The sequence below is a fragment of the Castor canadensis genome, chromosome 14 (genome assembly GCF_047511655.1).
Source record: "Castor canadensis chromosome 14, mCasCan1.hap1v2, whole genome shotgun sequence".
NCBI lineage: Eukaryota > Metazoa > Chordata > Mammalia > Rodentia > Castoridae > Castor > Castor canadensis.
In genome coordinates this window covers 59,752,158-59,765,858 of record NC_133399.1, presented here as the reverse complement: position 1 = coordinate 59,765,858, position 13,701 = coordinate 59,752,158, and the positions used below count along the sequence as shown (strand labels likewise).

The 13,701-nt window shown below is 37.1% G+C and overlaps 1 protein-coding gene across 1 annotated transcript in view; it reads left to right on the top strand.

The window, feature by feature from the left end:
- Kcnu1 (potassium calcium-activated channel subfamily U member 1) overlaps positions 1–13,701 on the top strand; it is a 154,091-nt gene that overhangs the window by 16,882 nt on the left and 123,508 nt on the right. The window contains exons 4-8 of the mRNA XM_074053317.1: positions 7,523–7,584; positions 8,475–8,565; positions 10,321–10,432; positions 11,272–11,347; positions 12,677–12,752. Coding sequence (XP_073909418.1) covers positions 7,523–7,584; positions 8,475–8,565; positions 10,321–10,432; positions 11,272–11,347; positions 12,677–12,752 — 417 coding nt within the window. The remainder of the gene's footprint in view (positions 1–7,522; positions 7,585–8,474; positions 8,566–10,320; positions 10,433–11,271; positions 11,348–12,676; positions 12,753–13,701) is intronic.

The window sequence follows — 13,701 nt, the reverse complement described above, 5'->3', positions numbered from 1 at the left end:
GGGATGATGAAGGTTCAAGTCCAGGCTGGCAAAACATTATGAGGCCCTGTCTCAACCAATAGCTGGGCACAGTGGTGCAGGCCTGTCATCCTAAACTAAATGTCAGGCTGAGATTGGTAAGGTCATGGTTCCAAGTCAGTCTGAGCAAAACTGTTTGTGTGACCTCCCATATCAACTGAAAAAAAGCTTGCCATAGAGATACACACCTGTCATCCTAGTCACAGCAGAAAGCTTAAAGATAAGAGGATCTCAGTTGAGGCTAGTCTGTACAAAAAGTGAGACCCTAGCTGAAAATAACCACAGCAAAAAGAGCTGGAGGCATGGCTCAACTGGTAGAGTATCTGCTTAGCAAATGAGAAACCCAGTGCCACCAAAGGAGAGCATGAATAAGTGTTGTTATTAACATTTTTGTAAGAAAGATATCCCAGTATTTGTACCCATAAATATATAAGGAAAACTAATATTGATGCTGAAATGTGTCTCATTCTAACAATAAGCAATATGCATGATGCATAAATTAATTGAAAAAAATCTATCTCATTGGATAGATTTCCTATGAAATTTAGTTTTATTTGATAATTATCAGTTTTAGATATTTGTACTCTTTCAATAGAGTGTCTTAAGAATTATTACAGTGATAATCCAATCCACAATAAATTTATGAAATAATATTTAGACACAAATGTCAGAAAATTGTATGATATATTTGATATATTGTAAGAACTTTTGTAAATGCCACAATGTACTCCTAGCACAACAATAAAAAAAGGAATGAAAAATGTAAAAAAAGAAAATTTCAATTCTCTTTTAGTTTCTTGTTCCTGTTTTAGAGAGTTCAATCCTGTTGTCCTATTTCTCCTTTTGATTACTGTTTGGTAAAGGTGTTAGGCAGTAGCTACCAAATCAACATGACATTACATGCTAACAAGGATGACCGTAAATCCAGGTTTTTGCTGTTTCTCCTGGTTAAATTGTTTAATAGAATCTTTTTTATTCTTAAAAGTTTGTGTATCTGGATAATAAATACATATCTACTTTAGTTTTAAATGAAAGTTTTTAAGCCACAGGACATATTTCTAGGAAAAGTATAATGCAACAGAGACAATGCAACTTTGAAGGTTTCCTTCAAATAATTCTACTCCACCTGGGTTAGAGAGAATTTTTTATTTCTCCCTAATTTACACCCTTCTTCCTATCTCCTGATATGTCATACCTCTACTGTTTGGTCTTATTTAGCTTTTCCAGAGATGTATACATTTTATGAATCTCGTGAAAAAAATAGTTTTATTTATCAATTGTTTATATATACATACATATACGCCTGCATGTCTATTTATATATGTGTCATATGTTTACATATATATGTGTGTTATATATTTTTATATGTTTTATATATGTATATATGTCCACATATATGTGAGCGTATACTTATTGCTTTTTTCATTAATTTTAGTATCTTGTTCCTTTCCATTTTTTAAATTTCTGCTTTTTCTCTCCAGTTTTAATGAATTGTAGTACTATTTCACATGCTACATGAGCAGTCTAGGATGAGAATTTTCTCATAAACATTTTCTTCCCTTTGTGTCACCCCATGGCCCACTGCAAGTCAAGGGAAGAGAAGCTGAATGGGCACTGAGTTTCTTAGGAGAAGTCTGTGAATGGACATGTTTCCTCTTTGAAGGAGATGGAGGAAGCAGAACAGGTTTAACCTCCAAGGAAGAAAGAATTAGTGAGCAATAAACATGCTTCTATGTCCTTGAGAGGCCTGGTCTTAGAAAGGAACATCCTGGGGCTGGATGTGGTGGCTGAAGCGTGTAATCCTAGCTACTTCTTAGGTGGAGATAAGGAGAGTTTCATTTTGAGGCAGGCCTGAACAAAAACTTCATGAGATCCTATCTAACTATGGTGCCCTCGGTCATCCCCAGCTACATGGGGAAGCACAAATAAGAGGATCATGGTACAGGCTAACCAGGGCATTTTTGAAGCCCTATCTTAAAAATAACCAATACAAAAAGGCTGACAGAGTGACTCATCCCTCACTTTACCTAAACCCAAATGGTAAAGTGCCTGCCTAGCAAATGTGAGGACTGGAATTCAACCCCAAGTGCTGCAAAAAAAAAAAAAAAAGAAAGAAACATTCTAGGCCAGACATGGTGATCCACACCTGTAATCAAAGCTATTTGGGAGGTGGAGACAGGAGGGTCATAGCTTGAGGTCAGCCCAGGCAAAGTTAGCAAGACTCTCTCAAAAGCAAGCCAAGGTGGTGGCATATGCCTGTGGTCCCAGCTACTTAGAAGGCAGAGGGAGGGGGATTGAAGTCTAAGTCCAACCTAGGAGAAATGAAAAAGAGATAAAGCAAAAATAGGGTTGGTGTGGGGCTCAAATGGTAGAGTGCTTGCCGAGCAAGCATAAAACCCCGAGTTCAATCCCCTGTACCACTAAAAAGAGGGGAGAGAGACAGATAGAGAAGGAATGAGAAAGAGAGAAAGAATAAGAGAGACAGAAAAAGAGAAAAGGAAAGAAGGAAGGAAGAAGAAAGGAGAGAGGGAAGGAGGAAGGAAGAAAAGAGAGAGAGAAAGAGGAGAGAGAGAGAAAGAAAGAAAGATAGAGAAGAAAGAAAAGAAAGAAGGAAGGAAGGAAAAATAAAGAAAAATTTTATAAAAGGAACATCCTTGAAGCACAGGCACATTGTACATTGTGTCTTGGCACACAGAGTCATGGGTGCCTCCTGGAGTCTCTCTCCTCCCTCTACCATCACTAATGGAGAATTGCACCTTGTTTGGCCATCTCGTGCACTCAGTGTCTTCTCTTGATCACAGACCTTATTGGTGGAAAGTTTCAAGCTCATCTTGTCTGCCATTAGCATTCGGGCAAACTTCTCCACATGCTCAATGATCATCCACTTCAAGGCCAGGAAACAGCTGGTCAACCAGGGACACAAGAACCTGGTAGTGACTTCCCTTGAAGGGAAGTGGTACCCTTGAGGATGGGTACCACAGTCATCACAGGCTGGTACTCATGCAAAGTTTTTCAGCACTTGGTGGGAGGTGATGTAGACATATATTCTCTGACTGCTGGTTCCTCAGCAGAAGTAACATGGTACTTCTCACACTGCCTGTTTATCAGAGTTTCTGTTGCCTGTGTCCTGAGGGATCTAGCCAGGACTTCATTTCCTCTTTTATCCTCCTATTAGTGAATTTACTGATCAATGGATCTTCAAACACAGGGCTTGATTTCATCATTGAGAGTGGCCTGGCTGAGTGGTCATTTTGAGATCCCTCCTCACTTTATCTTCAGTCAGCTTTGTCAGGGATTTGCTATAATACCTCTGGGGAATCCTTGTGTTCAGGACCATGCCTAGATGTCACCAGACTTAGCTCAGAAGATGTAGGACAGCATTGCATAAATTCAACACTTCATACCACCGCCTTCCTGAAGATTCCACCATAAAAAGAGCCTTCACAGTTGCCCGAAGTTTTCCAGCTTCTTAAGTGGTGTTTGATTTATAAAAGCTTTTCCTCAGAGTACTTCTTTGGCCATATCACATAGACTTTGCCATATAAGGCTCTCATTTTTATTATTTTAAATTTTCATTTTGATTTCTTCTTTGATCCATGATTTATTTGGAGAAATGTTGTATACTTTAATTTTCCTGAAGAGGAACTTAGATTGTATAGCTATCCCTTCTATTTTGGTAGAAAGAAATTTATGGTCCAAGATTGACATTGCTTTTACAATCTACTTTGAGGAATTTATGAGAAATGTTGTATTACCTACTATATAATCAATGTTTACTAGTATTTAATGGATTTTGAAAGAATATGTATTGACTGATACATAAGCAATACTATGTATCATATGTTATATGTATTTTTCATAACCTTACTTATTAGCTAAATGATTGAAGGAGACATGTCAAAAATCTTCATTTATGATTTTTATTTTTATTGGCTATCTTGCATTACCAAGAGACTTTGATAATATATTCCTATACAATATCAACTGCTGCTTAAAGCAACCTAATACACCCTCTTGATTGTTAGTACCTTTACCAATAGGAAATGATTATTTTCTGGCATTTGGTATTGTTGTTTCTACTGAAATATTTTAGAATACAACATTAACTTGTAAAATTGACTTTCATTTTATGCACACTTGATTGGGATGTCTTTGCCCAACTCTCTTGCACTCTTTCTGTCTTATTTTCTCTTAAGTGTATTAAGTGTAAATATCATGTAGCTAAATTTTTGTTCTTGTATTGATTTAAGAATATATTCATTTCTTAATTTACCAATGGGATTTAATCACTCTTCTTTATGGTGATCTGTTTTATTGGTCTTTAGAGAAGAGATTTAATTCGGTGCCTAACTGAATGCCTAAATGTCATTTTCTTAAACAAATGAGTGGGGATCTGTTAGCAAAGAAAGGGACAATGTATATCTGATACACAACTAGGAACTCTAGGAACTCTGTCATAGTCTGATTTCATGCTACTGGAGGAGTAGAATTCATGATGATTATGACTTTTGAGAAATATGGGCTCAAACATTAGCTCTTCCAACACTTAGTATATTAATTTTAGGCAAGTTGATTTTTCTAAATTGGATTTCATTCATGTAATATGAATATAAAGGAGATTATAATAACTTCATTGAAGGTTATAGAAAGAATTATATAATAATACACATAAATCACTCAGAGCATAGTAAGCACTAAAAATTTCTAGTTTGTTATTTTTTTACATTTATTTATTGTTATCTTCTAATGTGGATAATTCTATTTTTAATACAATATCATAAACATTAGGTAAATCAAACTCACCCTGTATTTCTCTGCATAGCTCTACGTTTTATATTTATATTATCCTTTTTCATGGTACTTTTAGAATGGATACCATCCCTTCTTCTTTCCAGAAATTGGTGAACTCATTTTATCATATAGTTCCTGATTGCTGCTGTGTGCATGCATGGCTGTGCAGATAGGGAGGGGGGGTAGCATCAAAAAACTGGTAAGATTTCTATTTAACATTTATAAAGCTAAAAGTTACATTGACCCCTAATTTCCCCAGTTTCTTTATGTACCATTTTTTCTCACATACTTTATACAAGCTTTTTCTTGATTTTTTCCAAGTACTCCCATATTCATTTGCAAAAGAAAGTATGAGTAGTATACTTCATGAACCCTTAAATGTCCAAAAAAGAAGTGTTTACCTTGCTCTTGCAAGCAGACAATGGTTTGCTTGGGTTTGGAATTCTCGGTTTGCAGTTCTTTTTTCCTACAATCCTTGTCAGTGCTGTTGCAGTATCATCCAGCACTTAAGCCACAGGCAAAGTACTCAGCCATTGTCCTCTTTCTGTTGTGTGGGGCCCATATGTGGTTCATATTTAGGCTTTGTCAATAGGAGGGCACACCAGGGAATAAGAAGCCCAGAAGATGGGAAAAGGAGCTGGGCCTTTCCAGCCTCCTATTCAAAGGCTTTTCACAGTAGTACCAGTAATGAGCTCCTGCTTCCAATTTTTTCCCTCATGAGTTCTGGGATTACAGGCCTGTACCACCTGGCTCAGTCCTAAAGAGAGTTTTGTAAAATAGATTTTTTTAAAGTTTCACCATGCAAATCCAAGTCTCAAGCTCCTGTGTGATAATGGAAAGAAAGATGCTGTCACCAGCAGCTACTCAAACAAGGCTCTCCATAGACGAGACTTCAAAAAGTCCTCACATTCTTTTTCTCTGACTGCTTTCCAAAGTTTTCCTGAAAAAAACAAAGTGTTGGTATTTGTAAAATGCTTCCTCCTCAGAGACCAGTGGGCCTCAGTGATTCTGCTCTAGGCTGCCTATGACTCCAAGTCCCTCTCTTCAATCCATGGCCTGCACACCTCAGGGCAGGACTTTCTGCTCCTCCCTGAACAGCCAGTTCTTCAAAATTTTGCTCCTCAAGTCCAAGAGAAGCTTAGAGGTCCTCTCACTGCCTTCATTTTGAATTGGTATTCATTGTGCCATTATGTATTATTCCTTGATCATTTCATTGTGTTTGCGGTATGACACTGGGATTGTTCTTGTTCTTAGTTTCAAGAAAGCTAAATTTTTATTCTTCTATTTTTTTCTCATGTCTGTATTTTGTGCCTTGATGCTAAGCCACCATCTGTCTAAAAGTCTGTCAGTATACCATTTATACTTGAATCTCTGAATAGATTTAGCAAGAGAAGAAAGTTACAATAAACAAATAGGACACTTAGCCATTAAATATTACCAAAACTCTAACTGCCCTGATGCTTCTCATTGTATTTCTGATTCCCTTTACTTTGTTCTGATTTATTTCCTTAGCATTTGTTGTCTTACATACCATATCTATCATATTAATTACCTTTATTTATTGTGTAGAATGTGAGCTCCATGAGGACAGGGATCTTTGTGAATGTTGTTCACTGAGAAGCTGAATAACACCTGGGTCACAAGGGAGTTAAAGACATATTCATTAATTTGAGTTGGAATTGAGATCTACAAAGAGCAATGAAACCATTTATGAAAGGACTTTACACCTTCCATGCCCAGAAACACCAGTCAAATGAGACTTCTCCCGCCTCCCCTTTCTTCACTCCCCCACAGTGACCCACAAATTCTAGAGAGGTCAGAAGCAACTTAGCCAGTAGGAAAGTAGGATTAAAAATCCAAAAAGTTCTAAAAGAGAAGAAACCAACCCTTTCCCTATATGAGCGGCCTACCCAAGGAGCATCTGAGCTGGAACGCAGCAGAGTTTATATTGTAATAAAATTCAGAGTTTGATATTGGAACTACACTGGACTAAACCTTCTGACAAGCCAAGCTGGATGGTTTGGCAACTGGAAATAACTGAAGCAATGCTTAATTACCTAAAACTGACCTGAAAAATTCACAGAGGCTGCCAAAGATTCATCCAAATGTGAAAAAGGCTTCAAATGGGCAGTTTTCAGACTACCTTCCACAGGCTGGGGTTGTTTTGTAGATTAGATACTTTGACACATCACAAACACACATTTTCTTCTCGGATGCAGTGCTTTTCCTCCTGTCAAAGTTCACACTATCCTTAGGGTAGATATGTTTAGGACTGTTTCAAGTCCAGGGTCTTTGTTCAGTAGCCCTCATTTTCTAGAATGTAATGAAGTGCCTAACACAAGTTAAGCATTTAATAAGTGTTTGATAAAGTCTAGGAGTGACAGGAAAGGAAAACTTTATTCTGATGTGTATGAGAGTTAAAATTGGGTATGTAAAATGGGTATTTGTTGATTTAGTGAAATGCCAAATCTATTGGAAAAATAGATGAATGAATGATGAATGAATAATGCCTACATTTATATAAGCAAGGTAAAAAGAGATTTTAAAATTTTTTTTCTCATCCTCCTCTCCTTGCCCATGGTAATAAATACACACAATAAAACTTACTCCAATTCATTTAAAAAGAGAAAACACAAGCATGTCAGCTTATTTATTCCTTGTCAATAAAGAGGATTTGCACAACTGTCCCTGTTTTGTTTTGGTTTGGTTTTAGGTGATCCTTGTCTTTGTTCTAAGCATCGGATCCCTTCTCATCTATTTCGTCAACTCTACTGAGTGAGTAAAGTCCCCAGTCATTGATATCTGTTACTCCAGACACCTACCTAACTACTGTGCAATTTTCTCCTCAGGAATGATTATTAATATTTACAACTTCCAGCTGTTGTCTCCTCACTTAGCCACTTAAGAAGGCTTTGAAGCAGAAATCTTGTATAAGTTTTGGAGTTTCTCATAGGTTTTAGAGAACTTTGGATGGTTTTGAGAAAGGAAAGCTCTAGAACCTCACTTCAGATAAAGAGTAGTCTTCCCTGAAAGTATTCCCGTCTTCTATCACAAGGTTAGGACAGGTTTTTGTTTGTTTTTGTTTTTTACTAAAGCCAATCTAATTTGAACTCCATGCTAATGCTCTGGGAATTATATTTCCAGTATAATTATGAAAATTATAATTTTCAGAGCTAGAAAAAAAACAGGCCACTTTAGAGAACCTAAAGAAACTGGCTGTTTTTGTTTTTTAAATTCCTAACACATCGTGTAGAAATTTTTCTTTGAATTTGGTTTAAATCAGTCCATTTGACCTTGAGAAGCTCTGTATCAAAAGGATACAGAAGCTAAAAAATTGGACAGATGGTCTTGCAAACTAAGAAAAGCCACAAAATTTCTATGGCTCAGAATCCCCATTGATAAGAATCGAAATGGAACCATAAATCCTATGAAAGAAATGGTGGGTAATTTTCCTGTTATTTCCAGCTCCATGGGCAGTCTAGTTGTTCTGTTTATGAATAGCTCTACTCCCAAGGAAAGGTAATTTCCTTCAGATCTGAATTTAAGTGTCTGAACTGACCTTTTATGGTGACTACATAGAAAATTGCCTACCCCTCACTTTATTCACCCTTTATAGACATACCTTTTTAAATGTTCATCTTTGCAAACTGTCATTTCTTTTCCAGCCCTGTTGGAAGCTGTTCTTCATATGAAGACATAACCATCCCTATTGATTTGTTTTTCAATGCGTTCTTTAGTTTCTATTTTGGGCTGAGAGTAAGTACCTATGGGAAATGGAAACAAACACACAAACACAACAGGAGCAATATAAAGAGATCTGTGTGTGCCTCAGTTGCACAATCTGCCAGGGTTTTCAGGTTCTGAACATAGGGTCTGTCCCCTAAGTTGTTAAGTATATAATGCAACCTAAAACTTCTATTTCCTTCACTTAAAAGTATAAACCTGGTTCAAAATTCCAACACAAATGAAAATCATACCTTTATCAAATACCATCACCCTATCACAATGTCCTCTTTATTGGCTTCCCACCTACTACTGAGAAAACTTAGTCATAGCCACAGGCTATGGAGACATCATTGGTTCTACTAGTGGCATATGAGCCATGTAACTATTTAAAATACTTTTGTATCTTATTTTTGTTCACACTCATGTATTAATTAGTTCTTTTATTCCATGGGCATTTATTAAGTACTCATCCTAGATATAGATTTTGACATATTTATCTACTCTATGCTTGTGAGAGACTGTATACATATATATATGTATATACACATACATATAACACATATGCATGTGTATATGACACATAAAAACAAAATATTTCATATGATGGGCATGTCATGTATACATGCATATATCATGTGTGTATATGTGTATATTTCATATGTACATACATATATATTTTATATATATGTATGTGTAATACGTACTTCTATGACATTCTTTTAAAACTTAACTTGGGGCTGGGGACATAGCTTAAGCTGTAGAGTACCTGTCTAGCAAGTATGAGGCCCTGAGTTCAAATCCCAGTACCAACAAAAAAAAAAAAAAAGAAAAGAAAGAAAGCAAACACTTTCTTTCAGAACTAATACAGAAACCTTAAAATGACAGAGGTTATCATGAGCAGGGGATGAGGAACCAATGTAAAAATCATTGAGTTAGAGTTGAATCAACATGGGTCGTAACACATGGGTACACGAAAACAAAAATAAGAATCTCTCGGTATAGCTATCCTTTACTCAACTAGCAAAAATGTTTTGTCTTCCTTATTATGCTGATGTCTTTTCTTCAACAAAATTAGTGATAAGGGCAGAATAGGACCTGCCTGGAACTGAGGGGGAGGGGTGGGGGAGGGGAGCAGGATGGAGAAATGACCCAAACAATGTAACAATGTATGCACATGTGAATAAATGAACAAAAAAAATTAAAAATAAAATAAAGTGACTCAGACACAGAAAAAAAAAATACTTACCCTGATCACACTGACCATCAAATCTTCCTTTAATGTCACCTGACTTTCTGTTCTGGAAATTTTTAATCTGAATAAAGAAACACAGGCCATGACCAGTCAAGCTTTTAGAGAGTTGTACCTTTTTCACTGGAGATCATCCTAAATACAGTATCTTCACTGATCACCAATAGTGGGGTTTAGGTATATAATTATGTACATTATATATACACATATATGATTACACATACATAGTTACGTGTGTGTGTGCTCTAAGGGTAGCAGAAAGGTCAAAAGGTTTATTTTGACGTGTGAGAACAAAGATCTACTAAGTAAAATGATTGTATGTTCATTTATTGAACACCCATTAAAGGTATAATCTCTGTATCTGTATAATATATATGCACTGATGTATTTGCATAAATATATGTGTTTGTTTATGTGTCAAATGAGATGAAAGCTTTAGTTGATGAATAAGAGGTAGCTAAATAATACCATCTTTCATGTCTACTTTAAAATGCCTGAAATAACAGAATTTGGGGTGATATGTTTCCATTTCATAGTTTTTGGCAGCTGGTGACAAGCTCAAGTTCTGGTTAGAGATGAATTCAATTGTAGACATTTTTACCATCCCACCAACCTTCATTTCTTATTACTTGAAGAGTAATTGGCTAGGTAAGTGTATTGTGGGAGTCAGTAGCAATGTGTTAAAAAAAAAAGTTCACCTTCATTTAAGAAAACTCTCCATTAGATTATATGGGTTTATACTATATTTGCAGAAATCATTTCCCACCTGCATCATGCAGCAAGGCACCTCGCTAGCTGTTGTTGGAGTGGCTATGTCCACCACCTAGGAGGTGAGGCTCTAGCATCCCATTTCTACTGTGCTAGGACAAGGACTGGGTTGTGAAACTTCTCTTGATTTTTAAAAGCTGATCATCATATCCAGACAAGCTGTGCCATATTTGGGAATCATTTAATTTTGTTTTTTGTCTTTATGGTGTGTATGTTGACAACTTGTGGTCATTGTGTGGCTCTGATTAGTTTTTATGCAATCGTCCATTTATTGTCTGTAAAATACATACCAGCTCTATTCCTTGCTATCATTTTTAGCAAACTACATAAAGTAGAACATCCTTACAACATTGAGGAGCATATCACAGAGACTGTATGGAGTTTACTTTGTAAGTTACGGGTTACATTTAAATTACAGAGATTAAGGAGTTAAGTGGTTTGCTTTCAATTCTAGAGAAGAGTTACAGTAAAATGAATACTGCTTATGATAGGTGAGGCTGCTTCTACATGCTTTGAATTAATTGTCTATCACAGGTGGATATGGTTGTGCTTCCCATTTCTCAGATTGCCTTAGGTAACAACGTCTAGCAAGTGTTGGAGACAAGATCTGAACTGTAGCTCAGTCCCTTTAAACCTGTAACCTGTTGTGTAATTATTCCAGCTACTCCCTCGAGTGACACACTTCTTTTGACATCTTTCTCCTTTTGATTGTTTTGTAGGGTTAAGGTTCCTAAGAGCTTTACGACTGCTAGAACTCCCTAAAATATTGCAAATTCTACAGGTCATCAAGACCAGGTCAGTAAATGCCAGCCCACTTGTTTAGTAGTTTGAATTAAGAAATGAAATATTAACTGGCCTTCAAGCTCCACTCATGTCTCACCAGAATTTCAGTGCAAAATTTACACAGTCTCTCAACAACTATGAAATTCTTCATTCACTTTCTCCCACTGTATTATATCACTCGCTGGCTGAAAACTTTACAATCATTTTAAAGAGATTGCTTGGACTTTGTTTTGCAAAGCTACTGTTTATAGATCCATCTAAGTTTTAATTCTGTCCACACACACACACAAAAAGATAGCCAGTTCGGAGGCTTTGGTTCTCCACATTTTATTCTAGTTAAAATAAGAAATATTCCTTCAGGTTTAAGGATATGACTGTTCCTGAGCATGAGGGCTGTCTACTAACAGCAATGGAATATTGCTGACAGAAATGAGCCATGGGCTAGGACGTTAGGTCAGTGATAGAGCACCTACCTTGCACTAGTAGGTCCTGGGTTCCACCCCCAACCCTGAAAAAAAAATAGCCACCTAAATATTTCCAAAAATCAAAAATCCAATCTATTTTTGAATAGCAATACTTCTAAAGGTACAAGCAGTGTGGTCTGCTACCCTCCCAAAATCTACACACCTCTACATTCCCATTAGAAATCTGAAATATTGACAGGTGGATCTCACTGATGTGTGTGTATGTGTGTGTGTGTGTGTGCGCACACATGTGCATTATGGAGAAGTTGGGGTAAGAAAAGCAGTTCTTGTATGACAAGTGGCCTTGCCTGAAAAACCATGGATTTTAAGTAAACTCTAGGAGACTTTCCTTAGGAGACCTAAGAGTCTGTGATCCTTTTCCCTCAAACATCTTCACATGAGTTCACCAATCTGAGACTCTATGTTTCTGTGATCTACTCAAAATCGTACTTTGCAAGCCCACACCTTGGACTCCTGGCATTTTATACTATTACTTTAGACAAAGTAACAATATATGAAACTTATCCTATTTTGAGCAACATGTTTTATGTTTTCAAAAGCTATATAATAACACACTAGTGCGTGACAGAAAGATCCACAATTTTTGAAGAAGTGTGTGAGACCGGGTGAATTTTAGAGCTATGTTTTTCAGACTCTAATGTGTATCTGAATCGAGCAATGGCTCCATAACATTGCAGATGGTTGACAAGGACAGAGTCTAGGAGCCTGCATTTCTCATAGGCAACCAGGGCATGCTGTTACTTCCAGCCTACAAACTACACTATATGAGTCTAAAGCAAGCTCTCAGAGGTATTTGTGTTGTTTTGGAACATGTTCGAGGAGACTCAACGGTTCAACCATGTCTTTCTTCCTCTAGTAATTCAGTGAAGTTTTCCAAGCTGTTAGCAATAGTTCTCAGTACCTGGTTCACGGCTGCAGGATTCATTCACTTGGTAAGCATCTCATCATGATCCCTCATGGCACACGTTACTGTATGAATAAGGAACATCCCCCACAGGCTCATGTGCTGAATGCTATGTCCCAGACGGTGGCACTGTTTTAGGAGGTTGTGGAAACTTTAGGAGCTGAGGCCGCACTGGAGGAAGTAGGTCCCGGGGCATGACTTTGAAGGTTATGCCTGGTCTTGGTCCCTTCCTTTCTCTCTTTCTGCTTCCTTTGTGCCATGAAGTGAAGCAACAACTCCTCCACACACACATGCCACTGTGATGTTCTGTATGGGGCCAAGCAATCATACACTAAACCCTCTGAAACCGTGAACAAAATAAATCCTTTCTTCTTTAAGTGTTCTCTAAGGTATTTGGTCACAGTGACGACAGTATCTGTCATCATGAGCATCCATCCTTGGAAAACTAGAGAGGGACACACAGTGAGGAGAAGTTATCTTTTTACTCCCCCTTTTTAGGTTTTTTTTTCCCACCCTCATATTTGTCACAAGTATATAACTCCTACAACCAAGATATTTTTGTTCCCTCTTCACAATTTCAAAATCTGCTCCTAGGGAAATACCAAGTGTAAAGATATAAGGAATAGGTATGATTTATTGCCAAATCTTCATAGAGGTTGGGGATTCTTAAATTTAAAAAAAATAAGTAAAAGTCAAAGAAATGAAGCCAAGACTGTTGTGTCGATCAGTGGTAGAAAGACTGCTTGTGTAAAGCCCAGGGTTTTATTCTCAGCACTAAAGGACAAAAAACAAAGAAAAGAAGAAGCCAATTAGAGAATCTCAGGCTTATGAAAACTGGAAAGTTGTTGGGGAGGAATCATTGTTGCAAGGGAAGCTTTGGGGCCTTCGTGACTCTCCTGAAATCCATCTGTATACCTCACTGCCTCCTTTGCCTATTAGAAAGGCTAGCTCCTCTCCCATGTAATGAACAGCATAGG